This window comes from Artemia franciscana, chromosome 10 (genome assembly GCF_032884065.1).
Source record: "Artemia franciscana chromosome 10, ASM3288406v1, whole genome shotgun sequence".
NCBI classification, from domain to species: Eukaryota; Metazoa; Arthropoda; class Branchiopoda; order Anostraca; family Artemiidae; genus Artemia; species Artemia franciscana.
In genome coordinates this window covers 43,361,851-43,385,915 of record NC_088872.1, presented here as the reverse complement: position 1 = coordinate 43,385,915, position 24,065 = coordinate 43,361,851, and the positions used below count along the sequence as shown (strand labels likewise).

Here is a 24,065-nt window from a genome sequence, read left to right as displayed (position 1 = left end):
CATATACAGAATAATTTATGTTTGTTTTAAGTTTTAATGTCTCTCCTTACTTTCAGAGTGAAAAAGAAATTCTTTTTTTTTAAATTCCTGATCGTTTTTCAAATAATGTCAGGAAATCCATGAGATACAAAATGGTGTACAGGATTTTTGAAGGCCGTGTGGCAGAACTAATTGATACAGAAGAAATAAATAAATTATTTTTCAATATGTTGATAATGCGAACTAACTTTTTGTTCTAGAATTTTCCACTATGAACCATTGAATGTTTTTCTTCCTTTTTTACATTCAAGGAATTTAATATTCTATTAAGTGACATTTTTTTTTCCTTATTTGCTGATTGTTTGATTACACAGACTGCTTTTAAAATTTTCAGACAGGACTCGATTAATTTTCTGAAGCTGAAATCATAACATAGTTGAAAATTGGTCAAGGTGAGACTCGCTAAATAAATTTTTGGCGAAAAGGTTAAACTTCAACTATACTTTGCCCAAGACCTCTAATGTCCTATGCATTTTGCCTTGTGTCACTCTTGTTTTCATTGTGTACCCATAAATTGAATCAATGATGACAAAATCAAGAAACGGACTGACAAACCCCATGCCTTCTCAAGATTATATAAAATAAACTAGTTTTTTAAACTAAAGTAAGGAGCGACATTAAAACTTAAAACGAAAAGAAATTACTCCGTATATGAAATGGGTTGTCCCCTCCGCAATCCCTCGCTCTTTACGCTAAAGCTTTTAATTGTTTTAAAAAGCAGAATTAGCGTAAAGAGCGAGGGATTGCGGAGGGGACAACCCATTTCATATACGGAGTAATTTCTGTTCGTTTTAAGTTTTAATGTCGCTCCTTACTTTCAGTTTAAAAAACTAGTTTTTTTTTTATATAATTTCTGAACGTTTTTGAATTAATGCATGTTTGATTTTGGCTCTCCACACATAAATTATTAAACTGAAATTAGCATATTAATTCCTTTTTTGGCTAAATGGCTTTCTCTTAGTTTTGATCAGATGATTTTGAGAAATATGGGAGGGGGAAGGAGGCCTAGTTACCATGCAATTTTTCGGTTACATAAAAAGGCAACTATAAAATTTAATTTTTAAAGAGTTTTTTTATTAGTAAAAAATATACGTAACTTAAGAATTAACTTACGTAACAAACTTTTATATTCATTAATTTTTATTATGTATATGAAGGGGTTTGTACCCTCGTTAATACCTCGTTCTTTACACTAAATCGTAAGTTCTGTCCTAATTCTTTAAGAATGACCCCTGAATCAGAAAGTCCGTAGAATAAATAGTTGAAATTACTAAAAATACTATAGCATAAAGAGCGAGGTATTTATCTCCTCCTAAATACCTCGCTCTTTATGCTAAAGTATTTTTAGAACCCCTCATATGCGTAATAATCTCTGTCCGTTTTAAGTTTCAATGCTACTCTTGACTTTCAATCCAAAAAAATTCCATGTTTATTTTTTCATTGTTTTTTTTATAGTAATTTTAGAAAATCCTGCGCCCTTTTCATTGAATTTCTGTTCCCCCATGACATTTTTCTCCAAGGAAAAATCCTCCCACATAGCCCCCTCCCCTCAATCCCAGCCCCAAAACCAAAAAAAAATCCCCTGAAAACGACTGTACACTTCCCAATAACCATTATTATATGTAAACACTGGTCGAAGTTTGTAACTTGCAGCCCCTCCCCCAGGGACTCTGGGGGTCATTCCCAAAGACATGGTTATTATGGTTTTTGACTATGCGGAACAAAATGGCTATCTCAAAATTTTGATTTGTTGACTTTGGATAAAAAATGAGCGTGCGAGGGGGCCTAGGTGCCCTCCAATTTTTTGGTCACTTAAAAAGGGCACTAGAACTTTTCATTTCCGTTGGAATGAGCCCTCTTGCGGCATTCTAGGGCCACTTGGTCGATACGATGACCCCTGGGGAAAAGAAAAAAAAAAATAAAATAAACACGCACCCGTGATTTGTCTTCTGGCAAAAAATACGAAATTCCAAATTTTTGTAGATAGAAGCTTGAAAATTTTGCTATAGGGTTCTCTGATACGCCGAATGCCATGGTGTGATTTTCGTTAAGATTCTGTGACTTTTAGGGGGTGTTTTGCCCTATTTTCTAAAATAAGGCAAATTTTTTCAGGCTCGTAACTTTTGATGACAAAGACTAAATTTGATGAAACTTATATATTTAAAATCAGCATGAAAATCTGATTCTTTTGATGTATATTTTAGCATCAAAATCCGTTTTTTAGAGTTTCGTTTACTATTGAGCCGGGTCGCTCCTTACTACAGTTCGTTACCACGAACTGTTTGACCAGAACATAATTTACACTTTACTGAAATAAAATAAATTTAAAAAGTCGTCATTTTTTACTTTAATAAATAAAAGATTATTGAAACTTTCATGAATAAATATCAGTATATGTAGATTAAAACTGACAATCCCTGGTCATTTGTTTTTTTGTGTTTTTTTTTCAGTAAAGAATAAGTTATGCTCTGGTCTTGAGAAGGCATGGAGGTCGTCAACCCTACTCACGTTAATTTTTGCTCTTTTTGAGTTGTACTGTTATTTACTATAAATTATGTTTGTTTTAAATTTCAATTATTTATTGATGGTGATTTGTGGTAAATTTACGCTTGGAAGGTTATTTGACTTTATTTTGCGCATTTTTGGCTTAGTGAAGCTCTTTATTTTTCTTTGAAAAATTTACTTTATAGAAAAGTTTTTAAAATTAATATTATAAAAAATTTGTAGTTTCTTTTTGTTTGTTTTTTCCTCAAAGATGAACTACTAATCTTCTGTATCCATTTTTCATGTATTGTGTAAATTACCAAAATAATGACCTTGTGGCTGCGTAGTGGATAAAGCCACATCCTTTAACAACTGGGACCGAGGGCACATCTAGGATCTTAGTTGGAGGGGGGTAAAAAAACTTAAGCGCATCAAACATTTGTTTTCGCCCATTTTCGTTACTTTTTTGCGATTCGGACAAAAATTTCGAAGAGGGTTTCAAACCCAGTAACACCCTTGCCCCCCCCCACCCGAAAAAGGCCTTGACTGGGACTGTAGTTAAATCATGCAAAGAATTCCCATTTACAAATGGATTAGGTTTACAAGTTTTTGTGGGATAGACAGTATTACGATAAGAGGAAAGTAAAGAAAGTTGAGAAGGCCATAAAAAGTAGAGATACAGCCAGATGGCATAATAACAAAACATTATATCTTCATGTTAATATTTTGAGAGGAAGTCAAATTGTGGAGCCTAGAATAGTCCCAGTTAAAGATAGGATTGAGGTCTTAATTAGTATTAAGGAATGTATTAAAGGAGATGGGCAGAAAATCTTTAGAAACTGTAAAACCTTTATAAAGTTGTAGAAAAAGATACAGAAAAGAATGAAATTTGTTTTGAAAAATTTGGAAATGGAAGAAGATTTATTTTGTTAAGGGAGTTAGAAACAGTACTGAAACGATTAAAAAATTATAAGAACTCAGGTGCTAATAGTGCAATGATTGAGTATCGAAATATGGTGACTGAAAAGTTAGAAACAATTTGCTGAAGATTGTGAAATGGATTTTTTAATAAGGGGAAGTACCTAGTGAATTTAGGAAAAGTTTAGTCAAGCCCTCTTGCGAAAAAGGTGATAAAAGTGAATTTAGTAATAGAAGCATTAATTTGGTTTTTGTAATAAGCACATTACTTTGCATTGCATAACTCATTAGACTTAGAGATGTTGCAGATGAATTTTTAAGAGAAGAACAGTGAAGTTTTTGGAAAAGGAGAGAATGTGTTGACCAAATTTTCACTCGTTGATTAATAATTGAAATTGAATTGTATTTTATTGATCTGCTATAAAGCGCTTCTTCATCTGTTTGACCGGTTGAAACTTCATGAATGCGAATGTTTTGGACATGAGAAGGTCATTAAGGGTGAGAGTAAGTCCTTTGGCTGAGGGAAGGGGAGAAATGAGATTTACAGTGTTAATGAACTTCGTGTAGCCTACTTTAAAAGCATCGAATTTCATCTTCAGGGCGCTAACTTGCTATCCATATTCATCTGGCTCTTTGGCTGTTTTCCTGATAAACTTCCAAATCTATTCAAACCTTTACCTATCAAAAATAGTTTGATGGGCTCATTCTTATTATAATGGCTCGGTTAAACATTCATCCCTGGGTGTTAAGAGTTTTCAGCCTTGGCAATTTAAAGGGTGCACTCTTTATTCTGGTCCAACGCCATTTTTTAGAGGTTTTGGGCTATTTTCGAAAATCCCACAGATTTGTTTTCAAGTTAACATTTTAAAGTTAAGATTAATTTACGTAATATTTTCCCTTCTTGAATAGAAATGGCAATTTTTTCTCACTTGCCAGTTTTTTTAAATGTTTTTTTATATTTCGGTTACTATAGGCCGAGGTTCGTTCCTCCCTAAGTTGCGCTTATCGCTGCCACCATCAAAAGGGTGCTAGATCTTTAAATATACAATCGAATGAACCTTCTTTTAATAGTTTGCAGCTAATGGTTTGAAATGATCACCCTAGGGGGTAGGAACAGGCATTAATGACGATCCTTCCCTGAAAAAAACAAGAAATTTCAGATATTATAGACAAGGGCTTTTGAATTCTTACAAATAATGTAAGATTGTAATCCTGATTGTTTAATCCCTATTTTAAAAACGGTGGAAATTGTAATTGCTTTTCATGAGCAAATTTAAGATTACTGCCATCCTACTCGAAGAACTAGCGCAGCAGACTTAAGACCCTTTGTCCGTGAGGATACAGGTTGGAGTCCTAGTAGTCAACGGTGTGACTTTTTAGGCTCAGCCAGAAGCGACCCAGCTCTAAATGGGTACCTGGAGAAATCTAGGGAAGGTAAACAGGTTGCTTATATTGTAAGGAAAACGTTTGTTTAGAATTTCAGTTTCTATTGATGATAAAAACTCTACTTACAGTTTGCAACTACAAACTACTGATCCAAGGTTCTCATTAATGTGAGGAAGGACACTGATTCCTTCAACTACCGTTTTTTACAGTCAAGTCCAGTATCCGTATAAATAATTCGAGAATGATAATCTTCTTGAAGAAGTACATTCCAACAAAGATTTCTCAGGAATGATGGGCAAAGATATAATGAATAGATTACAGAATCTTCTGTTCCAGGGTTTCCTAGATTAGCTCCTCGAACACATATTAATCTACCAGGATACCCCTTATGGACACGAGCACAACGGCCAAAGGGAGTGCCCTCAAGATACAAGAAGATATTAAGAGTATAACAAATAAAGAAATGAGAAGTATTTCCTTTTAAATCTTGTTAAAAAAAACATATTACAAGGCTTAATTGGAGAATATTACCAAGAATAAAGGGAAATAATAGATTAATTTCTACCCCCTCCCCTAGCTCTTTCTATATTTATCTGAAAATTCACTTAGATTTGGACAGTTTGGGCACAAGAGCCCCTTTTTTGAGGCTTAGGGCACATTTCTCCCCCAATTAATTAATAAAAGGGAGAGGGTTGTTTAGTCATCTTAGAAAAAGACTTTTCTTTCTCGACAGCCAAGTTTAAAAACGTTAGTGAATCAGTCAATAACATGGAATGCCAAAAGTGCTCCAAAACCGTCATTCTGAATATAAGTGTCACTACCTTTATAAAATTTGATTGATTTTCCAAATCCAAAGGGGGGCGGAACACCGGCAACTCACAAGAAAAGCATCCAACCATATCTTTTACAAAGTACACCTATAAGACTGAACAAAATGTCCAACTTTACTTAAGCAAATAAAAATGTACCAATAGCTCGGAGAAACCGTCCCGGGATCTGGTAAGCCGTCAAGAAATTATAGAATATATGTCACGTGACCAAACAACAAAATACTTAGACAAGCAGATATCTAATGACGTAAATTCTTTCTCTGGAGGGGAAAAAATATCCCGGGAAAACAAAATTAATCAGTCAAAAAAGAATTTGCCAGCAGTTGCACAAGTTATCTTGGGTGCATGATCACAGCAAAGATTCAAAATATTGGAAAGAATTTTCAGTAATATGCATTCAAAACATCGAAACAGATAACAAAATTATAATACCCCACATTAGAGCTAGGATGAGGCACATATAAGAATCAAAATATGTTACAATAACTGGAAATGCTTTCATCAAAAATATAGAATATCTGCGAAAACAAAGAGTAGCCAGTAACGTAGAAGAGGTTTCAAGTCATACTGGGTGATACAATGTCACTCCACCCCCAATGAAAAATCCTATATTTTTTGGAAACATCTTTGTTATAAGTTTGTGAAATATTTGTAGGCCTGGCGCAAATATTTATTACTGGTGACCTTGTTCCCCATTTTCACATTCTTATTGACAAATTTATGACAATTTCAAGACAATCTTTATTATTGTCATTGTGACTCTTGGTTATGACCAACAGGTGGTTTGTTTTTTCTTCCGTCCAAAAGTTTACACTTTCCCAAGCTTAAGATGGACACAGAAATATTGCAATACAGTTTTTTTTCTTTTTTTATTACTTCGAGCAAATATTACTTCGTCAAGCAAAAATTGCTTCGCCGAGCCACAAAAAGACTTTTCGAAGCGGAAACAATCGCTTCGCCACGCTTCAATTTGAAGTTGGAAAAAAAAATGTGCAGCGAGGCGATATAGAAGAAAAGAGAGTGGATGTTGATAACTAATTAAATAAAAAAAAAACAAGGTTTTTTTAACTGAAAGTAAGGAGCGACAGAAATTACCCCTTGTATGAATTACCCCTTGTATGAACGAGCAGAAATTACCCCTTGTATGAAAGGGGATGTTTCCTCTTCAACGCCCCGTTTTTTACGCTAAAGTCTGACTCTCAACTCTAATTTTTAAAACAGTAAAAACTTTAGCGTAAAGAGCAGGGCGTTGAAGAGGGAATATCCTCTTTCATATATGGGGTAATATCTGCTCGTTTTAAGTTTTAATGTCGCTCCTTACTTTCAGTTAAAAAAAAAACTTGTTTTTATTTATTTAATTTCTGAACGCTTTTTAGTTAATCCATGTTTTGATTTTGGCTCTCCGCAGATGAATAATTAAAGCAAAATTTGCATATTTATTTTTTTGGGCTAAATGGCTTTCCTATAGTTTTGATCGAATGATTTTGAGAAAAAACGAGGGGGGAGGAGGCCCAGTTGCCCTCCAATTTTTCGGGTACTTAAAAAGGCGAACTTTTAATTTTTTAAGAACGTTTTCATTAGTAAAAGATATGCGTAACTTACTAATTAGCTTACGTAACAAATTTCTATATTCGTATGTTTTTATTACGTAATATACGAGAGGGTTCGCCCACTGGCCAATACCTTGCTCTTTACACTAAAGCTTAAATTTTTTCCCCTGAATCACATAGGCCGTAGAATAAATAGTTGAAATTACTAAAAATACTTATGCGTAAAGAGTGAGGTATTATGAGGAGTTGAACCCTTATATGCGTAATATTTTCTGTTCGTTTTAAGTTTTAATGCTACTCCTTTTTCAGTTGAACAAACTTTTCATATTTATTTTTTCATTGTTTTTATGGCACTTGGTATTAACCAAGTGACATATAGCAGTCGCCAATTCTGTCGGTCTGTCGGTCTGTCTGTCCCGGTTTTGCTACTTTAGGCACTTCCAGGTAAGCTAGGACGATGAAATTTGGCAAGCGTATCAGGGACCGCACCAGATTAAATTAGAAATAGTCGTTTTCCCGATTTGACCATCTGGGGGGGAGTGGGGGCCCGGTTAATTCGCAAAAAATAGAAAAAATGAAGTATTTTTAACTTATCAGCGGGTATTTGGATCTTAATGAAATTTCATGTTTGGAATGATATTGTGTCTTAGAGCTCTTATTTTAAATCCCGACCGGATCTGATGACATTGGGGGAGTTGGAGGGGGGAAACCTAAAATCTTGGAAAACACTTAGAGTAGAGGGGTCGGGATGAAACTTGATGGGAAAAATAAGCGCAAGTCCTAGATACATGATTGACATAATCGGAACTTATTTGTTCTCTTTGGGGTAGTTGGGGGGGGGAGTAAGTCTTAAAAATTAGAAAAATGAGGTATTTTCAACTTGCGAACGGGTGATCGGATCTCAATGAAATTTGATGTTTAGAAGGATATCGTGTCTTAGAGCTCTTATTTTAAATCCCGACCAGATCTTGTGATGGGGGCGGGGAGTTGGGAGGGGGAACCTAAAACTTGGAAAACACTTAGAGTGGAGGGATCGGGATGAAACATGGTGGGAAAAATAAACACAAGTCCTAGATAGATGATTGACATAAACGGAACGGATCCGCTCTCTTTTGGGTAGTTGGGGGGGGGTTAATTCTGAAAAATTAGAAAAAATGAGGTATTTTTAACTTACGAACGGGTGATTGGATCTCCATGAAATTTGATTTTTAGAAGGATATCGTGGCTCAAAGCTCTTATTTTAAATCCTGACCGGATCTGGTGACATTGGGGGAAGTTTGGGGTGGGGAGACCTAAAATGATGGGAAACGCTTAGATTGGAGGGATTGGGATGAAACTTGGTTGGAAAAATAAGCAAAAGTCTTGCATACGTAATTTACATAATTGGAACGGATCCGCTCAATTGCGGGGGGGGGGGTAATTCTGAAAAATAAGAAAAATAACGTATTTTTAACTTACGAAGGAGTGATCGGATCTTCATGAAACTTCATATTTAGAAGGACCTCGTAACTCTGATATCTTATTTTAAATCTCAACCGGATCAAACGTAATTGGGGGGGGGGCAGTTGGGGGGACCGGAAATCTTAGAAAATACTTAAAGCGGTGAGATCAGGATGAAACTGGATGGGAAGAATAGAAACCTGTCTAAGATACGTGACTGACATAACTGGACCGGATCTGCTCTCTTTGGTGGAATTGGGAGGGGGGAGGTAATTTTGAAAATTGAGGTATTTGTAACTTACGAAAGGGTGACCAGATCTTAATGAAATTTGATATTTAGAAGGATCTTGTGCTATAAAGTTTAACTTTAGGTTCTGACCTTCTCACAAGTGCCAAATGAGCTCTTGGCTCTTGGCTCTTCCGACCTCGTACCATATGAGCTCTCGGCTCTTCCGACCTCGTCCAAATGAGCTCTTGGCTCTTCCGACCTCGTACCATATGAGCTCTCGGCTCTTCCGACCTCGTCACAAGTGCCATATGAGCTCTTAGCTCTTGTTTTTTTAAATAATGCTAGAAAATGCTGCGCCACCTTCACGGAAATCTTCTTCCCCCATGACAAATTCCTCCATGGAAAGTTTTTCCCACACAACCCCCTCTTCCCAACCCTCCTCCCATCCAAAAAATCCCCCTGAAAACGTTTGTACACTTCCCAATAACCATTACTATATGCAAACACTGGTCAAAGTTTGTAACTTGCAGCCCCTCCCACGGGGACTGTGGGGGAGTGAGTCGTCCCCAAAGACATAGTTATTAGGTTTTTCGATTATGCTGAATAAAATGGCTATCTCAGAATTTTGATCAGACGAATTCGGAAAAAATGAGCGTGGGAGGGGGCCTAGGTGCCCTCCAGGTTTTTTGGTCACTTAAAAAAGACACTAGAACTTTTGATTTCCGTTCGAATGAGCCCTCTCACAAAATTTTAGGACCACTGGGTCTATACGATCACCCCTGGGACAAAGAAAAAGAAAAAACAAACAAATAAACACGCATCCGTGATTTGTCTTCTGGCAAAAAAATACAAAATTCCACATTTTTTGTAGATAGGAGCTTGAAACTTGTACAGTAGGGTTCTCTGATACACTGAATATGATAGTGTGATTTTCGTTAAGATTCTATGACTTTTAGGGGGTGTTTCCCCCAAATTTTCTCAGGCTCGTAACTTTTGATGGGTAGGACTAAAATTGATAAAACTTATTTATTTAAAATCAGCATTAAAATGCGATTCTTTTAAAGTAACTATTGGCATCAAAATTCGGTGTTTTAGAGTTTTGGTTACTATTGAGCCGGGTCGCTCCTTACTACAGTCCGTTACCACGAACTGTTTCATAACAAGCACTAGATCGTATCCTGTAGGCCCTATTGTATGATATACGCTGAAAAGAATATAAGGATCTTGGAATAAAAAAAAAATGCTCGGAAGGAGGTGACAGACATTTGATGAATCAGGTAAATATGTGTTTGGTATTTGTTCTATCTTTGAAATGAGTAACCTAGCTCTTGATAAATAAAGGGGAAAATATCACAAGCTATTTACCTTCTGTTTGTATTAGTATGCATAGTAGGCTTAGGCCTACATCTAGCCAATAGAGCGTTTATAATATAATACAGATCCTTCAATTAAACCTGAAATAATTAAAGCAAAAAAAAACAATTGCCAAGCAATTTTTGTTTCGCCCCGCGAACTTTTTTTTCACAAGCAATTCTTTGTTGGGCTCACTCAGAACTTAGCTTAAGAACCTTGCTCCAATCTAAGAGACCTTCAAATCTATTGCAGTCTATTGCATTAAGGAACAAAGTCTCCATTCCTTGCTCATTTTAGTAGGCCTAATGCTTTTCAATATTTTTTCCCAAGGTTTTTGGGAACTTATAAATACATACGAATCATCAATGTAATACCTAACTAATTATGGCACTTGGTATTAACCAAGTGACATATAGCAGTCGCCAATTCTGTCGGTCTGTCTGTCTGTCGGTCTGTCGGTCTGTCCCGGTTTTGCTACTTTAGGCACTTCCAGGTAAGCTAGGACGATGAAATTTGGCAAGCGTATCAGGGACCGGACCAGATTAAATTAGAAATAGTCGTTTTCCCGATTTGACCATCTGGGGGGGAGTGGGGGCCCGGTTAACTCGCAAAAAATAGAAAAAATGAAGTATTTTTAACTTATCAGCGGGTATTTGGATCTTAATGAAATTTGATGTTTGGAATGATATTGTGTCTTAGAGCTTTTATTTTAAATCCCGACCGGATCTGATGACATTGGGGGGAGTTGGAGGGGGAAAACCTAAAGTCCCGGTTTTGCTACTTTAGGCACTTCCAGGTAAGCCAGGACGATGAAATTTGGCAAGCGTATCAGGGACCGGACCAGATTAAATTAGAAATAGTCGTTTTCCCGATTTGACCATCTGGGGGGGGGGAGTAGGGGCCGATTAATTCGGAAAAATAGAAAAAATGAAGTATTTTTAACTTATGAGCGGGTGATTGGATCTTAATGAAATGTGATGTTTGGAATGATATTGTGTCTCAGAGCTCTTATTTTAAATCCCGACTGGGTCTGATGACATTGGGGGGAGTTGGAGGGGGGAAACCTAAAATCTTGGAAAACACTTAGAGTAGAGGGATCGGGATGAAACTTGATGGAAAAAATAAGCGCAAGTCCTAGATACATGATTGACATGATCGGAACTTATTTTCTCTCTTTGGGGTAGTTGGGGGGGGGGGGAGTAAGTCTTAAAAATTAGAAAAATGAGGTATTTTCAACTTACGAACGGGTGATCGGATCTCAATGAAATTTGATGTTTAGAAGGATATCGTGTCTTAGAGCTCTTACTTTAAATCCCGACCGGATCTGGTGGGGGGGGCGGGGAGTTGGGAGGGGGAAACCTAAAACTTGGAAAACACTTAGAGTGGAGGGATCGGGATGAAACATGGTGGGAAAAATAAACACGAGTCCTAGATAGATGATTGACATAAACGGAACGGATCCGCTCTCTTTTGGGTAGTTGGGAGGGGGGTTAATTCTGAGAAATTAGAAAAAATGAGGTATTTTTAACTTACGAACAGGTGATTGGATCTCCATGAAATTTGATTTTTAGAAGGATATCGTGGCTCAAAGCTCTTATTTTAAATCCTGACCGGATCTGGTGACATTGGGGGAAGTTTGGGGTGGGGAGACCCAAAATGATGGGAAACGCTTAGATTGGAGGGATTTGGATGAAACTTGGTTGGAAAAATAAGCAAAAGTCTTGCATACGTAATTTACATAATTGGAACGGATCCGCTCAATTGCGGGGGGGGGGGGGTAATTCTGAAAAATAAGAAAAATAACGTATATTTAATTTACGAAGGAGTGATCGGATCTTCATGAAACTTCATATTTAGAAGGACCTCGTAACTCCGATATCTTATTTTAAATCTCAACCGGATCAAACGTAATTGGGGGGGGGCAGTTGGGGGGACCGGAAATCTTAGAAAATACTTAAAGCGGTGAGATCAGGATGAAACTGGATGGGAAGAATAGAAACCTGTCTAAGATACGTGACTGACATAACTGGACCGGATCTGCTCTCTTTGGTGGAATTGGGAGGGGGGAGGTAATTTTGAAAATTGAGGTATTTGTAACTTACGAAAGGGTGACCAGATCTTAATGAAATTTGATATTTAGAAGGATCTTGTGCTATAAAGTTCTAATTTCAAATTCCGACCAGATCCTGTGACATTCGGGGGAGTTGGAAGGGCGGATCCGCTCTCTTTGGGGGAGTGGGGGCGAGGGTTAATTCTGAAAGATTATAAAAATGAGGTATTTCATTAGGTTCTTTAGGATTCTTTAGGTTTTGACCTTCTCACAAGTACCAAATGAGCTCTTGGCTCTTGGCTCTTCCAACCTCGTACCATATGAGCTCTCGGCTCTTCCGACCTCGTCACAAGTGCCATATGAGCTCTTAGCTCTTGTTTTTATTATATATAAGCTAAATCAGACCAAAACATGAATATATTGCAGTCATCGAACAGTTCGTGGTAAGGAACTGTAAGTGAGGAGCGACGCGACTCAACATTAACTGAAACTCTAAAAACGTAATTATGATACCAATAGATATATCAAAAAAATTGGCTCAATTTTTCTCATTCCAAATATACAAGTTTCACTAAGTTTAGTATTACCCATCAAAGGCCACGAGCCTGAGAAAAAATTGCCTGATCTTCGATGAAGAGGGAAAAGATCCCATATAAGTCAGAGAATCTTAATGAAAATCATACCATCAGATTCAGCATGGTGTTTCTTTTGTTTTGTCTTAGATTTTTTTTTTCCAGGGTAATCGTATCGACCCACCAGTCTGAGAAATCGGGAGAAGGCTAATTCGAACGAAAATTAAAAGTTCTAGTGCCCTTTTTAAGTGACCAAAAACACTGGAGGGCAACTAGGCCCCCCTTTTTTCCCAAAATTGTTCGATCAAAACTTTGAGATAGCCATTTTGTTCAATACAGTCGGAAGGCTTAATAACTATCCCTCATGAGATAAAATGATACCCCACAGTCCCTGGGGAAAGATCTTAAAACTTGCCCATTGTTTCCGTATATGCTATTAGGAAGTATGCATACATTTTTCGGGGGGAAGGTGGAATTTTCTGCTGGGGGGATTTTCCACAGACAGAATGTTCTATGAGGAAGGGAGTTTTCATGGGGTGAAGGTTTCAGGGGAAATACATTAGGGGCATTTGCCAGAATTCCTATACAAAATACTTTACATGTCTTGCTCTCGCTTTGTCGACTCAATTTACAAGTCGAGATGTTAAGGGCAATAGTGTCCAGGGTAAATTTTGACCAGGATTAAACTGTCTAGAGAATATTTCTGGTGGGGTGGGGTTTCTGTGGAGGTGGAGCCAGATTTCAAGCCATTATTTAAAAAAAACAATTAGAAATTAAATAAAAAAGCACGTTTTTTTAACTGAAAGTAAGGAGTAAAATTAAAACTCAAAACGAACAAAAATGATTACGTATATAAGGGGTCCTGCCCCCTCCTCAACACCTCGTTCCTTACTCTAAAGTTTAAATTTTATCCCAACTCTTTAAGAACGACTCCTAAAACACGAGGGTTGTTTAATTAGAACCATAAAAAGCTTTTTTTAAAAGACTAAAAACTTTAGCGTGAAAAGTCGTGTTGGGGAGGGGGTAACACGCCTCATATACGTAATAATATTTGTTCGTTGCTCATTGTGGCCTGAAACAGTTCCAGGTTGTGGATTAGGCAAACTAGGCAAGTAGTGTCGTCTTGATGGTTTGAAGAATTATGGCTACCTATCTCGACGTTTCAGATTATCACTTGGGCGGATTAACATAAATTCAATCATGAGCTTCGCTTTGCAGGACGTACTTCACAAGCGCTTTTACTTGCTTCGAGACAAGATGCCTCACCCGGCATCTAGAAGACTCCGTAGGGCTGACTCCCATTTGTCACGATCTTGTGCCAGCTTTTCAGCAAACCGGACAGCAGCTCTCCAACTTTCTCCCAAACTTTCGAAATTCACTTATGATGTCGAGGGCTTTTATGACAGTTGCACAACATTTCTTCAAATAACCATCAGGATGTCGGCGCCAATCTGGCAAAAGAGCATCTAGATGCACTTGTTTGATGATGCGGTCATTGGGTCTTCTCAGGACAAGACCAAGTCAACGCAGTCTTCTCTGTTTGACAATCGTTGCTGTGGACTTGATGTAATAGCAGCGGTGGCTTCGTGAGTGCCCTAGACTGTTGAAAATAACAATAAATACTGCAAGCCAGTTCACTTTAGCATACAGGAAGAAGATAGAGTACATAGTTGTGCTAGCAGAAGTCTTAAGCATTCCGAGGTACATTCACCCGTGAACTTGATGAAGCAGCTCAAAAGAGTTAGCAAAAAGCATCCAAAAGCATCATTCAAAAGCATCATTCAAAAGCATCCAGAGCTACAAGTACGCTAACGTTCCATTTCCAAAGTGAAAGCAACTGCAATTTACACAAGGCCACTCTAAATGAGTCGGTTTAAAACATGTGTTTTTTGAAGAATCCGTCACTAAAATAACTATTGCAGTAGAGTCTCCTGTAGTCCCAAAGCTGCTAGATCGCAAACTTATTATTCCTATTGAAAAAATAGGAAATGTGCTGTCAGTCTGCAGGTCAGTACTTGTTCTAAATGTCACTGAAATAATTATTGCAGTGGAGTCTCCTGTGGTCCCAAAGCTGTTGGATCGCAAAACTGTTATTCCTATTGAAACATCAAAGATGTGCTGTCAGTCTGCAAGTCAGTACTTTCTCTAAATGTCACTGAAATAACTATTGCAGCGGAGTCTCCTGTGGTTCCAAAGCTGTTGGATCGCAAAGCTGTTGGATCGCAAGCACATCAAAGATGTGCTGTCAGTATGCAAGTCAGTACTTTCTCTAAATGTCACTGAAATAACTATTGCAGTGGAGTCTCCTGTGGTCCCAAAGCTTTTGGATAGCAAACCTGTTATTCCTGTTGAAAAATCAAAGATGTGCTATCAGTCTGCAGGTCAGTCTAAATTAAACGAAATAACTATTGCAATGGAGTCTCCTGTGGTCCCAGGCTACTGGATTACACTGGAGTTTCCTGTGGTCCCAAAGCTGTTGGGTCGCAAACCTGTTATTCCTATTGAAAAATCAAAAATGTGCTGTCAGTCTGCAAGTCAGTACTTTCTCTAAATGCCACTGAAATAACTATAGCAGTGGAGTCTCCTGTGGACCCAAAGCTGTTAGATCGCAAACATATTATTCCTATTGAAAAATCAAAGATGTGTAATCAGTCTACAGGTCAGTACTTTCTCTAAATTACAAGAAATAACTATTGCAGTGGAGTCTCCTGTGGCCCCAATGCTGTGGGATGGTAAACCTGTTATTTCTATTGAAAAAATTAACGATGTGCTGTCAGTCTGCAGGTCAGTACTTTCTCTAACTGCGACTGAAATAACTATTGGAGTGGAGTCTCCTGTGGTCCCAAAGCTACTGGATCGCAAACCTGTTATTCCTATTGAAAAATCAAAGATGTGCTGTCAGTCTGAAGGTCAGTACTTTCTTCTAATGTCACTAAAATAACTATTGCAGTAGTATACTGTGGTCCCAAAGCTGCTGGATCGCAAACTTGTTATTCCTATTGACAAAATTCAGGATGTGCTGTCAGTCTGCAGGTCAGTACTTTCTTTAAATGTCACGTAACAACTACTGCAGTAGAGTCTCCTGTAGACCCAAAGCTGCGGGACCGCAAACCTGTTATTCCTACTGAAAAGATTAAAAATGTGCTGTCAGTCTGCAGGTCAGTACTGTCTCTAAATGTCACTGAAATAACAATTCCAGTGGAGTCTCCTGTGGTCCCAAAGCTGCTGGATAGCAGCCTGATATTCCTATCGAACAAATTAGAGATGTGCTGTCAGTCTGCAGGTCAGTACTTTCTCTATATGTCACTGAAATAACTATTGCAGAGAAGTCTCCTGTGGTCCCAAATTTACTGGATCGCAAACCTGTTATTCCTATTGAAAAAAATAAAATGTGCGGTCAGTCTGCAGGTCTGAACTTCCTCTAAATGTCACTGAAATAACTACTGCAGTGCAGTCTACAGTGGTCCCAAATTTGCTGGATCGCAAACCTGTTATTCCTATTGAAAAAATCAAAGATGTGCTGTAAGTCTACAGGTCACTGCTTTCTCTAAATGTCACTGAAATAGCTATTGCAGTGGAGTCTCATGTGATCCCAAAGCTGCTGGATATTCCTATTGAAAAAATCAAAGATGTGCTGTCAGTCTACAGGTCAATACTTTCTCTAAATGTCACTAAAATAACTATTGCAAAGCTGCTGGATCGTAAACCTGTTATTCCTATTGAAAAAATCAAAGATGTGCTGTCAGTCTACAGGTCAGTACTTTCTCTAAATGTCACTGAAATAACTATTGCAGCGGAGTCTCAATGTGATCCCAAAGCTGCTGGATCGTAAACCTGTTATTCCTATTGAAAAAGTCAAAGATGTGCTATCAATCAGCACTTTCTCTAAATGTCAGGAAATAACTACTGCAGTAGTATACTGTGGTCCCAAAGCTGCTGGATCGCAAACCTGTTATTTCTATTGAAAAAAAAAGATGTGCTGTCAGTATGCAGGTCAGTACTTCCTCTAACTGTCACTGAAATAACGATTCCAGTGGAGTATCCTGTGGTCCCAAAGCTGCTGGATAGCAACGTGATATTCCTATTGAAAAAATCAAAGATGTGCTGTCAGTCTACAGGTAGTATTTTCTCTAAATGTCACTGAAATAACTATTGCAGTGAAGTCTCCTGTGCTCCCAAGGCTGCTGGATCGCAAACCTGTTATTCCTATTGAAAAAATCAAAGATGTGCTGTCACAGTCTGCAGGTCAATACTTTCTCTAAATTTCACTGAAATAACTATTGCAGTGGAGTTTCCTGTGTTCCCAAATTTGCTGGATCACAAACCTGTTATTCCTATTGAAAAAGTCAAAGATGTGCTGTCAGTCTGCAGTTAGTATTTTCTCTAAATGTCACTGAAATAACTATTGCAGTGGAGCCTCCTGTGGTCCCAAAGCTGATGGATCGCAAACCTATTATTCCTAATGAAAAAATCAAAGATGTGCTGTCAGTATGCAGGTCAGTAATTTCTCTAAATGTCACTGAAATAACTATTGCAGTGGAGACTCCTGTAGTCCCAAAGCTATGGGATCGCAAACCTGATATTCCTATTGAAAAAATCAAAGATGTGCTGTCAGTCTGCAAGTACGTTTTTACAAGTATCGGTCAAGATAACGGACGTCGGCCCATCGCAGTACAGACAGCATACCCAGAAAAATCTGCAAACCTCCCCCATCAAAAAATCTGAAAAGGAGAAAAGGCAATCATTAAAGGCCTAATGAATTACCATAATTTGTTGTTTTAACCATGTAGTCGAGATTTCTAAGGTTGGTTTATAATCATTTTGAAAAGTTTAAATAACCAAAGTAGAAAAAAGCGAAAACTCCTCGTTTGAGGAGACCGTTGTGACAAATTGTAGTAACAAAGTGAAAAAAGAACTGAAGAACTGTCCTCCACTTTTGTTTTAACTACCTTAGCAGCAAAAAGGACTGGCAAAAATGTCGTATCCGTTTTTTTTCACCTTTTTATCAAGTAAATTTCACCCAACGGAACAAAATTCTAACAAGAGCTCTCCCAAATTAGCAGCTTTAAACTAGCGTTTCATTCGTTTTTTCTATTTACAATACAGTCAGCTTTACGAAAAAGACCTTTTATTAAATGTATTTTTTTCGAAATCTTAAAAGGTGCAGATACGACCTTTTTGATATCAATCAGCGATATCTAGAGCGCGTTTAACCCACTTGAAGCTCGAATGGAAATTAATTTTGGTTGCAGTTATTTTAAGTCGTATCCTAGTCAATCTGAAGTGTCCGGTCCTTCTCTAGCCCTCATGCGGATTGATTTAGGAAAACATACTTTGTTCTAGGAAGACTATTCTGAAGAAACAAGCACTCTTCCTCCACCCCATCATGTTTCGGGCTTCTACTTTGCCCCCCCCCCAAAAAAAATCCCTAAGGTTTCAACCCTAAAGATTACAGTCGTATCCTGGTTTGATCGGGAGCTCCTGGCCTTTCTCTACGCCCCCACCCCATTGTGGATTATTTAGTAAACTATGCAGCAGAAACGAACTTTATCCATTATGAAAGCACAACTAACATGATGGTTCATGCACATTGTCCTTTGCTTTCTTTAATCTCCATCCTTCACAGCATATGCATATTTACAGTCATCTGCTTTGACTCTAATAACATTAACCTTTCCGAATTTTTCTTTTCTACCGATTCCTGGAACCAAAACTGGAGAGAAAAAAATAGTACAGTACCTTTAGATACTGTTTATTATTTTTTCTTAAAGACCAACGAGAATTTCCATTTAGTTTCCCACAAGCTTTAGTCTAGACCTGCCAAAAAACTGTTTTAGGTACCTGTGGCTCCGATTGTTTGTCCAGATCAAAAGGTGGCAGCACTGGCGTTGGACGACTGGCATAATAAAGGGCTGATGCTGCAGCCACACTAGTTAATGCTATGGCTCCTGCAGGGCCACCAATGTACTGGAGATAGCCATCCATTTCATCTACAAAGAGCAAAAAACGTTATTTTAACAGGTCTACAAGACGAATACAACAAGATAGCACACTGCTTAAATACGAAGCTTGCAATGGTTTTCAATATGTATGATTCGAGAACCAATATGAGCCCGTGGCCCCACCAGAACCGTTCCCCTCCACTGCAAACTTTTTGACCGGTAGGCTTTCGCATGGCCCCCTCTTTGAACTCGAATCATGCAAGGATTTTCAATATGTAATGATTGAAGCAGAGCCGTTCAAGAGACGAGGGGGTAACCGGGTCAGCCACCTCGGTCCCAACAAGTGGGGGGGGGGGCTGAGGGGTTACCCACTTTTGTCAAATTTGTTTTACTTGATTTGTTTTTTTATTATATTTGAGTCGGGAGGGGGTACTGTAATTAATTTTTTCCAGGCACCACCAACCCTAGGAACGGCTCTGGATTGAAGGCACCAAGTAGATCTATGGTCGGTCTGAAGACCCCACCTCCACCACTTAAACACAAGGTCGTTGCATCCCACGATTCCACATAAATCTTAATTGAAAGACAGTGTTTTAGTTCGTGTTCGTACCAAAAGCTTCGGTACGAACCAAAAGCTTTGGTACGAACCAAATTATTTTTTAATTATCAATTATTTAGTTTGCCAAAACAGTGTAAATTTTAAATTTTAATTTTAAATCGAACATAAAATACTAAAAAAAAAAGTTTAATACAAGAAGACATAAAATCGCATAATAATTCAAAACTTAAACCACCGAATATTACTATGCATGAATAAATCAAGCATAAAGCAAACATACCTTAGAATAAATAATTAAGCCAAACTTGCGATGAACATAAATTAGAACATATAAGAGACCGGCTGCCACAACCCACCCACCCCCTGAACTCCTAAATGCACAAGTGCCATATTCACTTGACTGGATACTAATTTGTTGTTTCAAAAGCTGCCAATTGACGCTTTAACAGTTTTATTTAGATATCAAGTCTCTTTACTTTTGGAGGAAAAGGAAATAACATGAAAAACGGTGCCAAAAAGTGTCTTTTCAAAAAATAAATCAAACTAAAATGGTTATAGCAAATTAATGAGTCCTAAAAAATATTTTGCAATTTCTAAAAACTTGATTAGAACTCTGATTATTGTACTTTTCTTTGATGGCTATAACGAAAAATAAATGTTTCAAACATATTTTAAAAAATAAAATAAGCTTATTCAACTGAAAGTAAGGAGCAACATTAAAATTTAAAACAAACACTAAAGTTTTTTAGAACTTTCAAGCAAGCGTCTTATTTTTCTAATTAAACTGCCCTTGTGTTTCAGGAGTCATTCTTAAAGAATTGGGACAAAATTCAAACTTTAGCGTAAAGAGTGAGATGTTGAGGAGGAGGTAGCCCCCTTCATATACGTAATAATTTCTGTTCGTTTTAAGCTTTAATGTTGCTCCTTACTTCAAGTTGAAAAACTTGGTTTCTTATTTAATTTCAGATCGTATCTTAAATAATGCTAGGAAATCTGACCCACCTCCGAGGAAAAACCCCATCAACATGGATATATCCTCTAGACAGTTAAATCTCGGTGAAAATTTATACCAGACAATTACTCTTAACCATTCCGTGCGTAAAATTGAGACGAAAGAGGGAAAGCAAGACATATAAAAAGAATCTTGTATAAGAATTATGGCAAATTCCCGCATTGTATAATTTTCTCTGACAACTTCACTCCCTGGAAAATTCCCGCCCGATGGAAAATTCTCCCGTGGAAGAACGCACAGCAAAAAATTCCCCCCCCCCCCCGAAAATGTATGCATGCATCCCAATAACAAATACTAAGCGTAAAAAATGGGCAAATTTTTTAAGACCACGTCTTTAAGAATGCCCCCTGAATCCCAAAAGCCGTTTAAAAAGAATAAATAGCTCTTTTAAAATTACTAGAAACATTTTAGCGTAAAGAGCGAGGCATTGACGAGGGGATGAACCCCCTCATATACGTGTCAATTTCTGATTGTTTTAAGTTTTAATGTTGCTTCTTACTTTCAGTTGAAAAAACTTGTTTTTTAATTTAATTTCTTATTGTTTTTTAAATGATGCGGGGAAATTTTCATGGAAATTTTCTTCTCCCAGGAAAAATTCCTCCTACGTAACCTTCTCCCCCCACCAGAAAAAATCCTCCCTTAAAAGGTTTGTATACTTCCAAATAACCAATACTTTGTATAAACAATGAGAAAAGTTAATAGCTTGCAGCCCTTCCTAAGGGGACTGTGGGGGATTAAGTCGTCCTCAAAGACATAGTTATTAGATCGAAAAATTTTGATCAGGTGACTTTGGGAAAAAATGAGCGTGGGAGGGGGCCTAGTCGTCCACCAATTTTTTGTCACTTAAAAAGGGAACTAAAACTTTTAATTTGCGTTCGAATGAGACCTCTCGCGACATTCTAGGATCGCTGGGTAGATACAATCATTCCTGGGAAAAAAGAACAAATAAACACGCATCCGTGAACGTCTACTGCGGTTCACTGTAGAGGTAGAACCTACAAAGGGCCCTCTGATACGCTAAATCTGGTGGTGTGATTTTCATTAAGATTCTATGACTTTTAAGGGGAGTTTCCGCCTTCTTTTCCGACAATGAGGCAAATTTTCTCAGGCTCGTAACTTTTTATGGGTAGGACTAAATTTGATGAAGCCTATATATTTAAAATCAACATGAATATTGATTCTTTTGATGTATCTATTTGTATCAAAAATCCGGTTTTTAGAGTTTCGGTTACTATTGAGCTAGGTCGCTCTTTACTTACAGTTCTTACCACGAACTGTTTGATCGTTTTCTGTTCAGTTCAATCCTTTTTTACTGAAAACTAAACACATTGCTTTAAAAATTATAAATTAACATTTTAAATGTTTTATTCAGGTATCAATTTCCTTTTTATGATAAAATTGAATTGAAGCAAGATAGATGAATAATAAAATAGAAACAGAATTATTAGCAATTATACGGGCAAAAACTGAATTCAATAATTTGATTATAGTCAAACAACTATTTAAAAAAAAAAAAAACCTTTAAAAATGGCAAAACAAAATTGAATATCCCAAAGTTTAATTATTCTATAAAGGTTTTTTGTTACTTGTTCTAAAATTGATTAGTACTGATTTTTTTTACTTTTTCTTTTTTTCAATGTCATAAAAAACTCAATTCAAAATATCTATTGTTTTCAGTAAAGCGTAAATAAAAATCGCTTCTTAAAGAAGTTTCAAGAGCACAACTCTTATTTGTGGCAAGTTCTTTTCGTTAGAGTTGACAATTCATTTTAATTTTTCGTTATTTATTCGTAGCAATTGCTCTTAGTTTTGTTTGGCTTCATATTATGCGACTTTAATTCTGGCTGAATTAGCATTTAATACCACTCTTTACTCTTTTCGTAAAAAAAAAAAATTATTATTTTTATTTGGTAAAAAAGTACAAAATTGTACAGAGAAAATATTTTTGGTTCGAAAACGTATTCTAAAATATAATTTATTTTTTGGGGGGATTAAATTATTTTTCTTAGAAGCCATTGATTTATCACTAAGATAATTTAAACAATAGAAAATATCAAAAAAAGTAAACTTGTAACACTTATTTAGGATAAAATCAGCAGAAAAAACAGTTAACAGAAAAATTGCAAAAAAAAAAACATTATTTAAACTTTCCAATCTGTTTAAATGGTAATTTCGCTTTGTAAAACAAAACTCGTGTAAAAAAAAAAAAAAACTAGGTGAAAATTCCCCAGTGCGGATAGCCGGATATTAAGGAGACAGCGAAAGAGTGACATCTGGTTATAATATCTAAGTGTTACCAAGCTGTAGAAATTAAACCTAGAAATGGATAAGAAACATTGTAAACAACATCCAAAGCAATTATTTTTCAAGATAAGTCAGCTTCCATATATGATTTGAACTAGATGATTAAATGGCAATATGTTCTTTTGTTTTCTGGAGTTAAAAACTCTAGACTTCAGTCTGAGTTAAAAACTGAAGGGTTGTCGGCAAGAGTTTCAATCCTTAAGAAGTAGCTGAAAAAGCTATCTGTAATAGTTCTTAAAGATCAACTGGGGGGAGGAGACAGTAACGCCACTGGGGCACTTGCCCTCCCCAAGATTTTGGAAGATACCTTTTGTGGGGATATTTTCATTGAAAAATACCTTTTTTGGAATTATCATTGAAGAAACTAAAAAGACTAATAATACCCCTCTCCTTATATTTTGTAAATTACGACCCCTCCCCATAAGTTTGCATGAATTGACGCCACTGCTTTTAGGCACTATTAAATAAAAAAACAAGTTTTTTCACCTTAAAGTAAGGAGCGACATTAAAACTTAAAACGAACAGAAATTACTCCGTATACGAAAGGGGCTTTTTCTCCTCAACGCTCCGCTCTTTGCGCTAAAGTTTGACTCTTTCTCTTAACTCTACTTTTTAAAACAGTAAGAAACTTTAGAAACAGTAAGAAACTATAGTAGATGTTTATATTTCACAGAACAATGTCTAGTAGAGACAACGTATTTACGGCTTCTGTCATTGAAAGGTAAAACAAGATAAAAATGAATTTCCAGCTTAGAAGAGACTGGTTTTCAAGCCAAAAGTGACAGGTTATTCAAGAAGTTAGAAAAAACATTTTGTATAAATAAATTTACTATAAACATATAAAAACAATTTAAAACTTCCAGGTTTTATTTTAAACCCCCATAGACATTAACCCCCACGGACATTTTATAGAGTATTATCCATACCTGCAAACGGAGTAAACTAGGGAATCACACACACAATTATTCAGATCAGGGACGTAAACAAGAGGGCCTCAGAGTCCGACCTAACCCAATATATATATATATATATATATATATATATATATATATATATATATATATATATATATATATATATATATATATATATATATATATATATATATATATATATATATATATATATATATATATATATATATATATATATATATATATATATATATATATATATATATATATATATATATATAAATTATTTTTTGAGGGAATATTGTGAAGGAATTGATCTTTTTTTTCATTTTTTATTTTTATTTTTTGTGGTACATTTTTTCTTTTTTTTTTTTGTTAGTTATTTATTATTTTACATTTTCGTGTTTTTAGGAAATGGTTAATTTTTACTACTCCACACCAACAGAAACGTATGCTTTTCCATCAGACCAGAAGATGTATAAA

At 36.5% G+C, this 24,065-nt stretch overlaps 1 protein-coding gene across 4 annotated transcripts in view; it reads right to left on the bottom strand.

Moving 5' to 3' along the window:
- Nucleotides 1-24,065, bottom strand: part of LOC136032219 (long-chain-fatty-acid--CoA ligase 1-like) — a 139,715-nt gene that overhangs the window by 92,200 nt on the left and 23,450 nt on the right. For 3 of the 4 annotated variants that reach the window (XM_065712432.1, XM_065712433.1, XM_065712434.1), the window contains exon 2: nucleotides 18,693-18,841. In XM_065712432.1, coding sequence (XP_065568504.1) covers nucleotides 18,693-18,841 — 149 coding nt within the window. Of the gene's footprint in view, nucleotides 1-5,648; nucleotides 5,789-18,692; nucleotides 18,842-24,065 lie in introns of those variants that run through there. The other variant, XM_065712435.1, reaches the window with a different exon arrangement.